General features: G+C 29.8%; 1 protein-coding gene across 1 annotated transcript; it reads right to left on the reverse strand.

Annotated features, from left to right (window-relative positions):
• Nucleotides 1-12,645: 12,645 nt before the first annotated feature.
• On the reverse strand, nucleotides 12,646-14,718 carry LOC142329862 (uncharacterized). The gene has a single exon (XM_075374743.1). The coding sequence runs from the start codon at nucleotides 14,169-14,171 to the stop codon at nucleotides 13,368-13,370; it is 804 nt and encodes a 267-aa protein (XP_075230858.1). The 5' UTR covers nucleotides 14,172-14,718; the 3' UTR covers nucleotides 12,646-13,367.
• Nucleotides 14,719-15,381: the final 663 nt, after the last annotated feature.

Below are 15,381 nucleotides of genomic sequence, written 5' to 3' on the forward strand. Positions count from 1 at the left end.
AAGTACCTTGCTGTAACGTTTGATGAAAGGATGCATCGTAGCAGTCATTTCTTCAAACAGGGTAGTGTGTTGGGTCACTTATTGTGAGTGGTGGAAATTCATTCATTTCTGCGACTATGGTTGCTCAGCAGAAGTGGCTTATGCTGATGATTGTCGAGCGACGCTCGTTAACGCTCGTTTTGGTTGAATACCAACCCCCCCGAGCGTGCACGATACTCGACCTAAAGGTTCATCAACGTGACACAACGTTTAGCTCAGAGAAGACCACCGTGATGCTCAATAAAGGTCGTTTGCCTGTGAGGAGGCGAGTTGGCATATCAACGTCTCGATCACGTAATATATTCTAAGTCCTCACGAAGACAATTATAAGGGAAATCACTTTTTCTCTTTTTTCTGACTTCCTGTTCGTCCCAGACTAAAACCACTCAAGATCTCCACCGATCTGAGTTTCTGCTATCTCCTGACCACAAATCCCAAAAACCCCAAAATATACCCCCCCAAAAAAATCTTTGCCAAGCCAAATCCTTTCGTTTCTAGGCGTTTCTCGTAATTTTTTTGGATGGGGCATATTGGGACATGTGCCGGGTAGGTCATAAATGGTGTGAAACGACTAGAAACGGAAGGATTTGGCCTGATGAAGATTTTTTTGGTGGGGGTAATTTTTGGGGGTTTTGATTTTGTGATCAGGAGGTAGCGGAGGCCCGGATCGGTGGAGATCCGGGACTGTTTTGGTGTGGGACGAGCAGGAAGTGAGAAAAAGTGATCCCCCTTATAATTTTCTGTGTGACGAGAGCTGCATATTTTTCGTGTTCTAGACATCGATATACCGACTTGCCCCTCACCACCAAACGGCCTTTTAGAATCATCATCGTCGTCTTCTCCAAGCTAAACGACGTCTTATGTAGATGACTTTTTAAACAACATAGGTAGCTGCAACCAGACAACATCCAACCTCCTATGCATGGCGATCTAGCCAAGTTAAATCTGTGCAATGTAAGCACCCTACGCATTAATTGCCGAATTTTAGCCTTCTAACGATATTCAATTGTAATAAATAACGACAGTCCCTTTATAGCACGCATAATAGTTACTTATTTTTGCTCTAAAAAGTATATATATATATATATATATACATGCCTGTCACTGGACAACTAAAGAACGGATATCTTTATCATTCAAGTTAAAGAAAGGCTGGCTCCTTTCTTTTAACATGTATGCAATAATATGTTTGAAAATATGTATGACTAAATCTTTTTTTCGTGATGCCCATTACATATATCATTAAAAAAAAGTTAATAAAAAAAGATGATTGGCTGCTCTGATTGCTGGCATTCATTGATACTCTTTTTTGCTGAACAATCATTCTCTAGTTCATTCATTTAAAAGCCTTCTTTTTAACTATGATCTCACTTAAAAATTTATTTTTTCACCTTTATTTTTATGATGTAATTTTTTGATCTCCTTACTTATGAAAAGAACACAACTAAATTTCAAGAGAAACATTAAATCACCTGTCAATTTCATGATATATTATGATCTTAAAAACAGAAACTTTATTTGGCTTCTTTATTCCTTTTAGTAACTATAAGTACTGAGAAATACTATCTAAATAAATATTCAGAAAATGAAATTCTAGGAAAATGAAATTTTGAAAAGCCCACAAAAAAGAGAGATCATGTGTTTGGATTAATCTAAATCATTTAACTATTAGTAAGGCTGAAAAAAATTAGTGTTATAAATAAAGCTCAAAAAAATAAAATAAAATAAAATGTATATTAGAAATGATTGTCTAGAATATGTATTACAGAAGGTCCAGACATGATTTCATTACCTAAACATTTTTTATGTTTCTAAAATCATTAATCAGATAAAAATGTACACAGTCACAAAACAAAATTTTCAGATATTACATATAAGAATATTTATTTCAGTATCCTACAAAGATATTATAAAATATACTGAAAAGGCAGTAACCAGATTTGAACCAGAAACTTCAGGGTAATGAGAATCTTTTATTTCAAAATGTGTATGTTGCAATCTGTTAAACTAGGGAACAATAAGCAACGCCCCAAACCCCCCTCCCCCACCCTTGGCACAATGAGAAGATGATGAGGTCTAAATATTTAAAAAATCAGTTATGTTTATGAAATTAAATTGTTTCTAATAATAGTTGCTGACATCTGAATAATCTGTTTTTAAAGAAATCAGAATTTGTTTTTTTTTACATATGAAAAATGAATCTCTCAAATATAACCAAAACAATCTTATTTTTATTTTGCTTGATGAAAAGATTAATTCCTACTCTTCACTAAAATAAAGACCTGTAATAAAATAATTTTATCCCCATTTGATTTTATTTACCCCATAGAGTTGTTTTTATGTAATCATATCTATTTCTTAATTTTTTCAAAAATAAATAATACCTGTGGCAACAATCTGCAGTGATAGCAACTCCTGGATTATTGTTGTAGAGAGGAATTGTAAATTTAAGTGTACTTGGAATCATACCAGGAACTTTTACCATTGTCAGATAAAACCTGTCAAAAGCCTGTCCTGAAATATTAAAAAGAAAAAATTGTTAGAATTTTACAAGAAAATTTGTGTACTGAAGTATTAAACAATTCTGTTGTATCTAGAATAATCTAGGATAAACAACAATCATTTAAATCAAACATTTGTGGAGGACATTTAGAAACATTAGTATGAAATGGCTAACTGGAAATGGAATATCTCTGAATTCAGTTATTAACTCGGATACTTCCTTTGAAATTATTTGCTCTGTCATTTAGCAACAAACCCCACAATATACTACATTATTATTATTATACTATATTCTATAATATAGTATATTATAGAATATAAGATAAAAAACTTGGTCTGTTAGATCTCATAAGTTAATTGTAGTAGGTTGGTGATCTGACAGGACTACAAAAACAGCATAGACAGTTATTTGCTACAATTTTTTTTCTCAAGAATAAGAAACTTCCCATGTCTGGCTTACTAGGGAAAATTAATAGTAAAATGGTGTTTTCAACTGTCTTTTTTATTAGGATATCAGTAAATATACTGTTCCATACCAGCATGCCAAGCCAACATAATTTTTTTGGAGTTATTAATCAATTGTTTGATGCTATTTTCTCTTTCGTTTTGTTCTTTGCTGATTTTAAAACTGTAACTTAACTATGTTGCTTCTTTAGAAAATTTAGCAAATTCCATCCTCAATTATCTGTTTTATACATTGCAGTCTGACTTCCTAGCTAAACTAAAAGAGAAAAAAAATTTTTAATTAAAAACTAGAAAAGAAAGGGATCGAGCTAGAGACTATTTTAGAAAGAACAGGCCAATTTATGTTTAATTGCTTGCTACAAAAATATATTTGTATAAGGATATTGATCTGTTAGTTAATTTAATTTAATAAATTTGACTTGAAAATTCAGGAAATATCATTAAAATGAAATATGACAAAAAAGAGGAACCAATGAGAATAAAACATTTCTGGAGGAGAAGATATTTTCTGGTATGCATTTACATTAGTCAAAACGTTGTTGACCATTAATATCCTTAATAAAACACCCCAAACTCCCTACAAATTCTAAAAGGGATTGGTGCTCTACACCTTGAAGGGATCTTGAGTTATTGTCCCCAATTTCTTATGTTTTGTGTAATGCTGGTAGCAGCATAAGTATAATAACTGACATGTATTACATAAAATTGGGCGTTTTCAAATATAAATAGAAAATATGGTTAGTCTTTATACCAAGAAAAGGATTCTTTGTTTCCACTGAATGATGGCACAGTAGTGGTAATCAGTCGTTTTAAGTCACCAGATAAGTAAACTGACAATCACAGAGAATAAAACTTTAAACATTGCACTCACCAATTTCAGATCTATGTCTCTGTCGCAAAATGTTAAGATTCTGCAAAACTGTTATGTACTTTATGAATAAAAACAATTGTAATCTCCTGATAAAATTTTTAAATCCAGAACTATACATGTTAAGAATGGATTTACCATGTTGTAAATGGTTTAAAAAAATACTGTTATTACCAGTTCCGATTGCCCAACTTAGGGATGACAATGATTTCATATGAGACAATTTTGTAATTGATGATAATCATCAAAAGGGCTGTCATTGATAATAACTTTTATTTTTACTGGATAATAGATTTAACTGATCACTTTCTACAAATTTGGGTAATGAGACTCATTAAGTTTTATTTAACTAACAGCTGTTAAATAATATTTCATCATGCCTATCTACAAAGATGTCTGTAACAAAGATTATAACCGTGTTTGGTGAACTAGGAAAAGCTGTGTTTTCTGTTGAGGTTGTAGGCGATAAGTTACACCTTTGTGAAACCATTTTACATTTCCTGCAGTTATCCCCTTAAAACCAAAGGTCATATTGGATAAAACTTTCTGTTGTATATTTAACAGAAAATAATTAGTTTTAAATTGCAATCAGATATTTCTACGAAAATTTACTCTTGCTTAAGACAGTACTAGTTACTATCTTTTAATATTACATAAAGTAAATATCCCATTTAAAGGTAGATATGGATCACCACAAAGAACAGGTAGAAACTCAGAATTAAATCACTGGATCTGAACGAAATACATTAGCAAAATTGCCTTCTGTTTTCAAAATAAGATTAAAAATCAAATCTAAGACATCTACAAAGTTGTGAATTACAGCTTTTCCTGTTGTTGATGTTGCCATTCAACAATTAATATAATATCACAAAGATGGATCCTCTTAACCAAAAGTCTCCTACTCGCTTCCAGTTTGTAAAGATTGACTACATTGTGACATTTTCTGCCATTAGGTGTTAATTAATTTTATCACCTTACTAGTAATCGTGAATCATAACTTTATTATTTTTAATTTTTCACAGTCATTAATATATCAGTTGTCTAAACCATTAATATATCAGTTGTCTAAACCATTAATATATCAGTTGTCTAAACCATTAATATATCAGTAGTCTAAACCAATTAATTTCCTTTTTTATTATTGGAAGATGTGTAATGATGACGTAGTATTATTTAATGTTTCATCCCATGTTAACAGTTTCTTTTAAAATGTCAGCATTTCCTCTTATTTTCCTTAGATTTATTGCGGTTAACTTTTCTTCAGAAATCATTTATAATTTACCCATTTTAAATTTCCTTTCATTAATTTTTTTAATCCAGTTGCATTTCCTTATTTATATAAAAAGTTAAACCATACTTTGGTTGATTGATTTTTGTCTGAATTTTCTTTATAAACACTGTTATTTATATAAAATTATTTTTACCCATATGTTTACATTTTCTTGTTGAAGTATGTATGCTTATACTCGCTTCCAGTTTGTAAAGATTGACTACATTGTGACATTTTCTGCCATTAGGTGCTAATTAATTTTATCACCTTACTAGTAATCGTGAATCATAACTTTATTATTTTTAATATGCTTATAATATTAGCTATGCTTATAATATATTATAACAGATTTGAAATCATCTTGCAGGTGAAGGTCAAGTGACTTCCTCATCTTGCTCCCACCAGTTGTATTCTCCAACAGTGCGGAACATATACAGCCAGTAAATCAACACATCCAACATTAATAACATTTTCATCAGTTACATGACTGGGTTTCTTTTTGCCGATTTGTGGCAAAATTCCACTTGTTTTAGCTAATTGTTTGGATTGACAGGCTAAATACTGACTAACACTAAACTCATTGTGAATTTTTTTAATGCTCCAGCTGCTTGGTAATAAACTTAAAATATTAATTTTTTCCTGGGTTGATGTAACTGTTTTCATTTTATTGATTAATTCTTCATATTCCCTACCTAAATCTGCATGATTTTGTGTTACTAGACTGGTTTCTTCTGTAAAAATATTTAAATCAGAGGAATCATTTAATTTACTTGGCTATTTTTTAACTTTATTTTTTAAAATTTGCTCCATTGTACTGCTCAATAATTTTTTAACCTTAATCAGGAAAATGCCAAGTGCTGAACAAGCTTTATTCACTGACTCGACTATAACACATTGAGGCTCAAATATATTTTGACATTCCAGTTTGGTTTCTGCATCATCTTGTGGTGTTTGTATTTTGTACTCGGTACTCTGCCTGGAATTAATGTTAAATTTGGGTTACTTATTGGAATTGTCAAAGATATTTCTAAAAGATATTTCTTAACCGGTTTAGTGTGACAGCTAAATGGGTCAGAGCAACGTTTCCCATTAATATGAAAATATTTATCTAAATATTTGGTTTTATGAATAGTATAGATAATTTTTTGTTTCAGTACATCCACTCCTTAAAAGATATCAATGTTATTTGCTGTTCAATAAACTCTAAAACAACATGCAATATTGAAGTTCTATTGTAGGCCAATTTGTGACATACTGTTTCAGTGTGAATGCCAATTGAACATTCCATAATCTGTTTTTATAAAATGCAAGGGTTCTTACAATAACAATACAGTTAGCATAAATTATAAAACTACCAATTGCACCTCACTTTGTCTTATCCCAGTTTCTCTACAGCTAAACTAAAAATTTCTCTAATTAATAAAATTAAAAATAAAAGATATCACATAAAAGAGAAGTTCACTGCTAATAAAATCACTTTATAAACAATTCTACATTACCTAACCACAGTATTAACACTAGCAAAAATACAAGAAATACATTAAAATGAAAACAGTAACTGAGCCTTCTAAAATGTTACATTCAGGGTTATGCAAAGATTCATGTCCATGCATGTCTATTCACTTTCGTGTTTAACTTGAGTTATGTTACTTAAAGACATACTTTAAGTAACAAACTATCTAGAATATATCCTATCTCATTACAGACATATCACAATAAAAATAAAAGCTGTGAATTTTTTTGGATACATTGATCATGGTTAGAAGTAACAGTGTTTTTAGTGGTTTTGATGGCTTCATTACTTGTCAACCTCTTTGAGTTAACAAAATAAATTTTATATGGTTTTAAAGTACATAAAAAGTACTTACCGCTGTAAACATTTCAGATTTTTGTCATCTGTCTCACTTGTGGATTTTGGGGCCTAAAACTGACACATTTTCAAAATCTTACTTAATTTATCAGCCATTTTTTTTAATAAAGGACACTTGGTAACAGTCCAATTTCATTTTTATAAGTACTACTAGTACTTAAAAAACAGGCATGTTACCCTAAGCCCTTCACTATTTATTTTGGGGCCGAAATTTGAAAAAAAAAATTTGTAAACATAACTTCAGTAAAAACTACAAAATTTGGTTATGTAACAAAAGAATTTTGATGAAGTTCTATTTTTACTCTTTCCAAAAAGCTCTTTTTGACCTCTATATGATGTAAATTAAGAATGCTACAGCTCGTGGAAAAAGTGATGAAAATGTCTGTTTTTATGTGTTGGCAAGTGAAAAAGTAATTATTATTCAAAGAAAAAAATCGTTATAAACATAAAAAAATATTTTTTGGCCACTACAAGGCGGGTAGTTATCATATACCAAATATCATCAAAATCAAAAATAGTGATGCAATAAAATTTTTTTGAATTAAAATGGAATACCCTGTTAATTATTGGGTTTTTTCTACCCCATTGTACTACCACAATGTTTTGAGAAGGTAGTAATACCGTAAGGAGAATTGTAAGGAGAATGTTCTCTCAATGTGCTCAAATTTTAAAAAATGGAGATTTATTCTCAAATTGAAATAGCTGACTACAATCGAACTAAAGTGTGTTGCTTGTAATACATAGTGTTTTTTAATCTGCATGAAAAGAATAGTTAAAATGGAAACTTTTCTCTTAGAATTCATGATTTAGGAAGCACAAGAATGCTGGAGTTGGATGTACAGATTTCAGGTTTTGTAATATATTTAAGAAAATCCAGTGGGCAATGCAAAAAGAATTGTGTTATGTGAAGAAGTTGATATTTCCAAGAGAACTTTTTAATAAATTATATGGATGATAGTGCACCACCACGCTTTAACATCAATATCCACCATTACTTGGATGATTACTTCCTTTACATATTTAAAATAACATGTCATATATTGTTGTTTAGCTTTGTATTCAAATAAAATACCACAAATTGTATAAAAATCAAATTTCTCTAACATGAAACCTCAATTCTTTCTATATCCCTTCATTTGTAAATTTCTCATAGAAAATAAAATAAATTCTGTAAATTTTTTTATTCCTTGGCCTTTTCTATAACCAAAAAATGTATGTTAACTTTTAATACATATGTAAGCTCTCTTCCAAATGTATTTGACATGATTAATTTAGTTAAAGGTAGTTAGTGTACTATGTTTTGTTTTTAGCATTGAACTGTAATTTTTTTTTTTTTTTAATTTAAATACTGTTGCAAAAATTATCCTTCTAATTCTTATCATAATCGGGTATAAAATTCCAACCAATCGTATTCGTTCAACGGCATTCAACCTCCGTCAACGAGCGTCGTTCGACCACAAAGAACCCATCGCCATCATAAGCCACTCCCCTGAGCAACCACAGCCGAAGAAGTGAATGAATTTCCACCACTCACAATAAGTGACCCAACACACTGCCCTGTTTGAAGAAATGATTGCTAAAATGCATCCTTTCATCAAACAGTACAGCAAGGTACTTCTGAACTTTTACTCAGCTGTTTACACAGGATTTACAGTTAAAATGGTGGGGTACAGCTCTATGATAAATTTTCTGCGCCCTTTGGAAACATACACTTCGTCTTGTGCACAGATTTCCCACCCCCGTGTATTACTTTAAAGCAGCAGCACCTACGGGCCATCATCAATCTGAAGACTTCAGGGTCAGGAACAGAGCTGCAAAAATTCCTCAGCACATGAAACTGGCTGCGAGAATATATCCCAGCCACTGGTAATGGACAGACGCCCAGACTGAGAATTCTAAATATACGAAAAATAAACTAGTTGTAGTTGCCAATAATTTAGAGGTAAAGTTATTTCTGACAAACTTGAAGTATGCTAAATTGACATGAAAGGAAGATGTGTCTTTAGGTCATCGTCCATGATATTGATGGATGTTTATTTGTGGAAGAGTTCATGAGGTATCAGTTAACTCAAATGGCAAAGGAGGCCTTCAAGATTGATTGTCAATTGTTATTCATGATGGGTAGGCGCAAGTCAGAGCGTTACAATGCTGTCTTCCAGGTCACTTTGAATCTTTGAGGTCCCGGGTTCGAATCCCAATCAGGCATGGCATTTTCACACACGCTACAAATCATTCATCTCATCCTCTGAAGTAATGCTTAACTGTGAAGGTTAAACAAAAAAAAAAAAAAAAAAAGGTCACTTTGAATCTACTTCATGGCATCCATTTTGAGAACAGGTTGTGTACTTACTTATCTTCGTGTAGGATCAAAGAATTTTTAGATGTTGAACGTTCTTACAAGTGTTGCCATTTATCTCAAGTAGTGTTGTTAGTTATCAAGTTTAATATTAAACATAATAACAGTTAATAAATTTACTAAGTAAGGGTGTGGTTTCACACTTCAAAACTAGAGCAAAACAGATGGTCTAAACCTTATGCAAAACTGGAACTACATTTCAATACAGAAAATTGGTTTAGTTACATTGTTCTTATATAAAGATCAGCTCTAACATTGTTTGAATACTGTATATAAAACCACCATGGATATCATACTTTATTATTATAACAAAATACTTGATTGGTTTACTTTAAACAAAAACAAAAAAACACAAATTAAAAAATAAAAACAAATTTAATAAAAATTACATATTTAAAAAAAAATAAAAAGTTTTATCAATTAGAAATTAATAATAGATTCACTCTTTATAATATAATCTCACTTTTTAAGGACCTAATTATCCCACTAAGTTTACAATATAACAGTCATTATTAAGAAATTTTTAAGTAGTTGCACAGATTCTAAATCTAACAGAAAAAGTAACAATTTGTTTCCTTATGTTTTTGCTGTTTCCCATTTTCGACACACAGCTGAACTGTGTAAAATCTGGTGGTAGGGTGTTTCCACTTTGGGGAATAGACATAATTGAGAGCAGTATCCTAAGTAGTCAGTGGTTCCGACTTGTGTTAATTATATTGGTGATGAGCAAGTTTTGAGTCAAATAACAAGGTATTTACCGACTGAAAAGAATTTTAAATGCAATTATCATATGAAGAGTAGTAATATCAGATTCCAAAACCATCCTATATTAATATAGCATTTTTTAAACTGATGTAATAAATAGTAAAAATATCTATAGAAAAAATAGATATGTAACAGAATCTTGCAGTTAGTATTTATTTATATTATGCATTTATATTTATGTTGTGATGACACAAAACAATATGCAGTTGTAATCTTAAAAAAACCGATAATAAAATACTAAAAATGGCACGGTGTACAATATACTTTTTAGAATCTCCATCTTAATCTTAAGGAATTATTTATAGTTTTGTTATTATAGTAGGTACTACACTTTTTTGCAGAGGCTATTTATATTTATGTATTTTAACTGCCTGTACTGAAAAATGTGTATGTCTGTGTATATCACAATTGTAATATTGATATATTACAATTTCACTGGCTTCAACAGTTCTAATCAAGCCAATGAAGTCAGTGCTAAGAATATTATACCAAGGCTTATTTTTTAACTTTGAGATTGTTCAGTTTTTAACAATAAGAGTGCATCGAACACCTGATTTTAATCAGTCAATAAGGGATTGTTTGATGTGAATACATCCCATATATGGGTAATAAACCATTTTATCTGCAGTTTATTCCATGATGATGGGCATTGGCATTAACTTTAAAATATATAATTTGCAAAAAAAGACAAAAAAATGTTATAATACAAACTTTTAAATATCTTCTTTAAAATTTGTTCGGTTATTTTTGCAACTATTTTTAGTGACTGAAGCTGCTACACTTGCATTGGTGTCACTGTTATTACTATTGGCAGCTTTTGTCAGGTCATATATAGAATGAAGAAAAAATTATACTAAATCTGAACTGGGTTAATCTATTTAGTATATTTTTATGTTCAAAGGTATTATGATGTGATATTTTTTCTTCAAAATTTATCTGGTTGAAGATTAAAAAATTTAAAATGTACTGCACAATGATATACTAGGGATCTTACACTTGATCAGCTCACCCCACTTTTGTGTGCTCGCTGGTTCACTGATTTTTGCAGTGATTGAGTGAAATGTTGCAACACCACAGCACCGGGTGCTGGAGTTGTAGCTGTTCGTGGTCGGCTGGATCTTTCCGTGTTCCAAAATCTCTCTACTACTGCTGTTATACCTTGTGAATGTTCTCATACTTACAGTACCTCTTCAGTACAGTCTTTGTTCAACAAACGATAAGTGAACCTCAGCATTATTGCTACTTGACTGTCTTTTGCTGCACTGGCTAATATGGTTCATTCCACCACCAACCACCTGCACCATAAATTGGCAGCTCTGCCTACCATGACAAATTTAATACTTTACACTACACTACACATTAGATTAGTGAGTGTAAGTCTTTTTGTTTAGATATTATTTAATTACAAACAGCGAGAAAAGTTTTTGGACCCCTCTGTATATTTAGTTTTTATTAGTTCAAAATAAATTTGTACTCAAAAAATACTTAAAAACTGTTAAAACTTTTTTTTTTCAATCCAGTTGTTAATCAGACCTCTCTGTATATTTAGTTTTTATTAGCTCAAAATAAATTTGTATTCAGAAAATGCTTAAAAACTGTTAAAACTTTTTTTTTTTCAATCCAGTTGTTAATCAGTCATTAGTAGACGATACAGGGTAGGGGATTAGAAGATAAATCCCTATGAAAAATATTTAAACAGATAAAAAGCAGAGTATTTCTATCTGTGTAAATAAATTAAAAGCATATGTCAGTTAAAACACTTTATGAAATGGTAACACATTTTAAAAATTTACTTTTTTTGGTATTTTATATGTAATATATAATTTGTGATTTTTTTAATATCTCTTTCTTTACTCCAAACTGTAGTTTCATATATTTACCTTTATTAGTTCCCAGCATCAAATGAAGTTTGTTTAACATAAAGACAAACATCTGAGTTGTTTTTAACTTTTTTTAAATAAATTATTATGATGAACTTCTGTTTATAATTTATTTTGGTAGCCTGCTACTAGCACAGTGCTTTTTTTATACTTTATAAATATTGATCAAAATGTTTCCTATAACTGCAATATGCTGTAATGTAATACATACCCATCGTTTTATAAAAAATTATTAAATGTCAGTTATAAATTGTGTCGAAATATTCCATGAATTCTGTAGTGTTGTTGGTTATTAAGTTTAAGATTAAACATAATAATAGTTAATAAATTTACTAAGTAAGGGTGTGGCTTCATACTTCAAAACTAAAGCAAAACAAATGGTCTAAAGCTTATGCAAAACAAGAACTACATTTCATTCAATACAGAAAATTTGTTCAGTTACATTGTTCTTATATAAAGATCAGCTCTAACATTGTTTGAATACTGTATATAAAACCACCATGGATATCATACTTTATTATTATAACAAAATACTTAATTGGTTTACTTTAAATAAACAAAAAAACACAAATTAGAAAATAAAAACAAATTTAATAAAAATTACATATTTAAAAAAAAAATAACACAGTTTTATCAATCAGAAATTAATAATAGATTTACTCTTTATAATATAATCTCACTTCTTAAGGATCTAATTATTCCACTAAGTTTACAATATAACAATCATTATTAAGAAATTTTTAAGTAGTTGCACAGATTCTAAATCTAACAGAAAAAGTAAGAATTTGTTTCCTTATGTATTTGCTAAATTAAATACAAAGTAGGCAGAAAAATGTAATTTAAATAGTTGTAAAACTTCATAAACAGAAAAATAAATTAAAAACATTTATAGAGTTTTATAGATTTTCCATTGAATATATTCAATAAATTCCCTGTCATAAAGACAAAACTCATTTAAACCATCTAAGAATTCTTGCTTAGTTTCTTTATTAGTTATTCTTAAAATACTCATTACTGAAGATGGTGATCTTACCTGGCGTACATCAGTGTATGTTAAATATCCTGAATCTAATAAATATGAAAAATACAAATCATAATTAACATATCCATTCTTTGACTTACATTTTATAATAATATTCATCAATTCAATGAAATCATCACTAACTGAACCTCTACTACCGGCTTCGATATCTATAGTTTTATTAAGCAGTAAACTTTCAATTTGTTTTCTAATAATTTCAATTTTTAATGTATTTTTCAAATTTGGTATGTAACCAGTTTCATCCCAATAATATCCAATATCTTTGGTTTTTAAAAAATGTAAGATTGACCAAATATTATAGATATCTAAATTATCTACGCTTAACATAACAATCGTATGTTAAGAGAGCTTGTTTAATTATTACTGGATCTAAATTAAACACAGTATTTTTTATAAGATTACTTACCTCTTGTCTTGTTAAACCATAAAACTCAACAAATTGATGTCTATCTAAAAATCTGTAAGATTTAATAATGTTTAGATCAAATACAACAGCATTAGCCGTATAAGATGTTCCAGTAATAAAACCACCGAGTAAAGTATTGTTTAAAAGACCTGACATAACATCTTGACTAAATTCAATAAAATCAAATAATTTTTCTTTAGAATACTTTTTATACACGCTATAATATATAAATGTACATATCATAATTTTATCAAACTCATCTATCAAAAAATATACTTTCTTCTTTCCAAAATGCCTATACAACCATATCGATAAAAGTTTTAACCCCTGAGCGACATCATTTTCTTCTAAATCTTTATAAGATTTAGGACAACACCAAGTATTTAAAAGTCTCTTTTCCGTATAATTTAATCTTCTACTGTGTAATAAATATCTATGCTGTCTAAAAGATTCATGTAGAACATCTTGAAACAAATTGATTAACTTTTCAAAAGAATAATTTGGTATACCATCATTGAAGTGTAAATGTATAACAGGATGTTTGCCAAAATGTTGTCTCATAATTTTCATATTATGTGTAATTTTTAAACCATGTTTAATAAATAAATTATAATTGTACGTATCTCTTATTGAATCCCTTGCATAATACGTTTGTGTTATTTTATTTCCAAACTCATCAACTTCAATTTCTAAAAATTTTTTGATCATATTTAAATTAGTACTTTTTCCAAATCGGCGTGGAGCTGTCACAAGTAAATAACGATGTTTTAGTACTTCCTGAATTAAAAGTGATTTGTCAACAAATGATGTAGTTTTTACAATATCAGTGAAATCACATGATGAAAAATTAAATACTGGTTTCTGTGGTGAGATCTATAAAATAAAACACTTCGGGTTAATTTTAAGCAACATTAAACAAAACCGAAGATTATTTTTACACTTACAAAAAGTAAAGCATTCTAAGTTCATAGTTAAAAGCTGAAACTAATTACAATTGACAAACTTCTTATTTTTGTGCAAGAAATACATTTTGTAATGTATGAAAAAATGCCAAAAAGTTGACCACAATTTAAACCTACAACTTGCCTTTTCATTCGCACTTGCACTTATCCATGGGAGTTTGACATATTTTATTATAATATAGACTAGTAAAGCACCTGTAACAGTAACAGTTGCAGATGAGCTGACATGAATCATAAGTCACCCCAAAAATGACACCCATCTTAAGAGAAACAAATCGGTCCTTTCTCAAACTTACTAAACATCACATCAGCTTGCTAAGTTTACCAAAATGCAAGTGATAATCAGCACCAAGTGATACCTACACCAGTTTTACCTACACCAGTTTTCAATAGAGACTGGCTATATGATAACATCACTGCTCACCGAGTCAGCAACTCACTTGGCTGGTACCTTTTCTACCCCAATGCTTTACATGTGTCAATCATAAGAAAGAAGACAGATGTAAAGCAGCATCTCACAAATCAGTAAATGTAACAAAACTTGCTAAATATTCTTTTTTTACCCTTTTCATTTGTAGTGTAATTTTAATGTTCTAGAACTTAATTTAAAAAAAAAAGAAGAAATAATAATAGCGATTTAATTTATTTAGAAACAGAGATTAATTTATTTAAAAATATTTTTGATGGTTGGATTCAATATCTCAACTATTAAAAAAAAAGCTATTTCAGCTGTTACTACAGATAAGATTTTTCTTAAACAACATAATTTTAATTCATAAAAGAATAGAAAAAAAGGTTGCAAAGGAATATGTTCTATTAAAAATGCTGCAAATCTAAGTTCTCTGTTAGAAAAGGGTAGTTGCTTTTGTACGCAAACAAACACAAAATAATAGAAATCTCATATATATTTATTTCTGCAATTGTTTTACTGTCTGATTCTTGAAAACCAACCGTTT

This window comes from Lycorma delicatula, chromosome 9, assembly GCF_047948215.1.
Source record: "Lycorma delicatula isolate Av1 chromosome 9, ASM4794821v1, whole genome shotgun sequence".
Taxonomy (NCBI): domain Eukaryota; kingdom Metazoa; phylum Arthropoda; class Insecta; order Hemiptera; family Fulgoridae; genus Lycorma; species Lycorma delicatula.

Coding starts and splice junctions, on each gene's coding strand:
- LOC142329862 (XM_075374743.1), bottom strand. CDS start 14,171: ATGATCAAAAAATTTTTAGAAATTGAAGTTGATGAGTTTGGAAATAAA.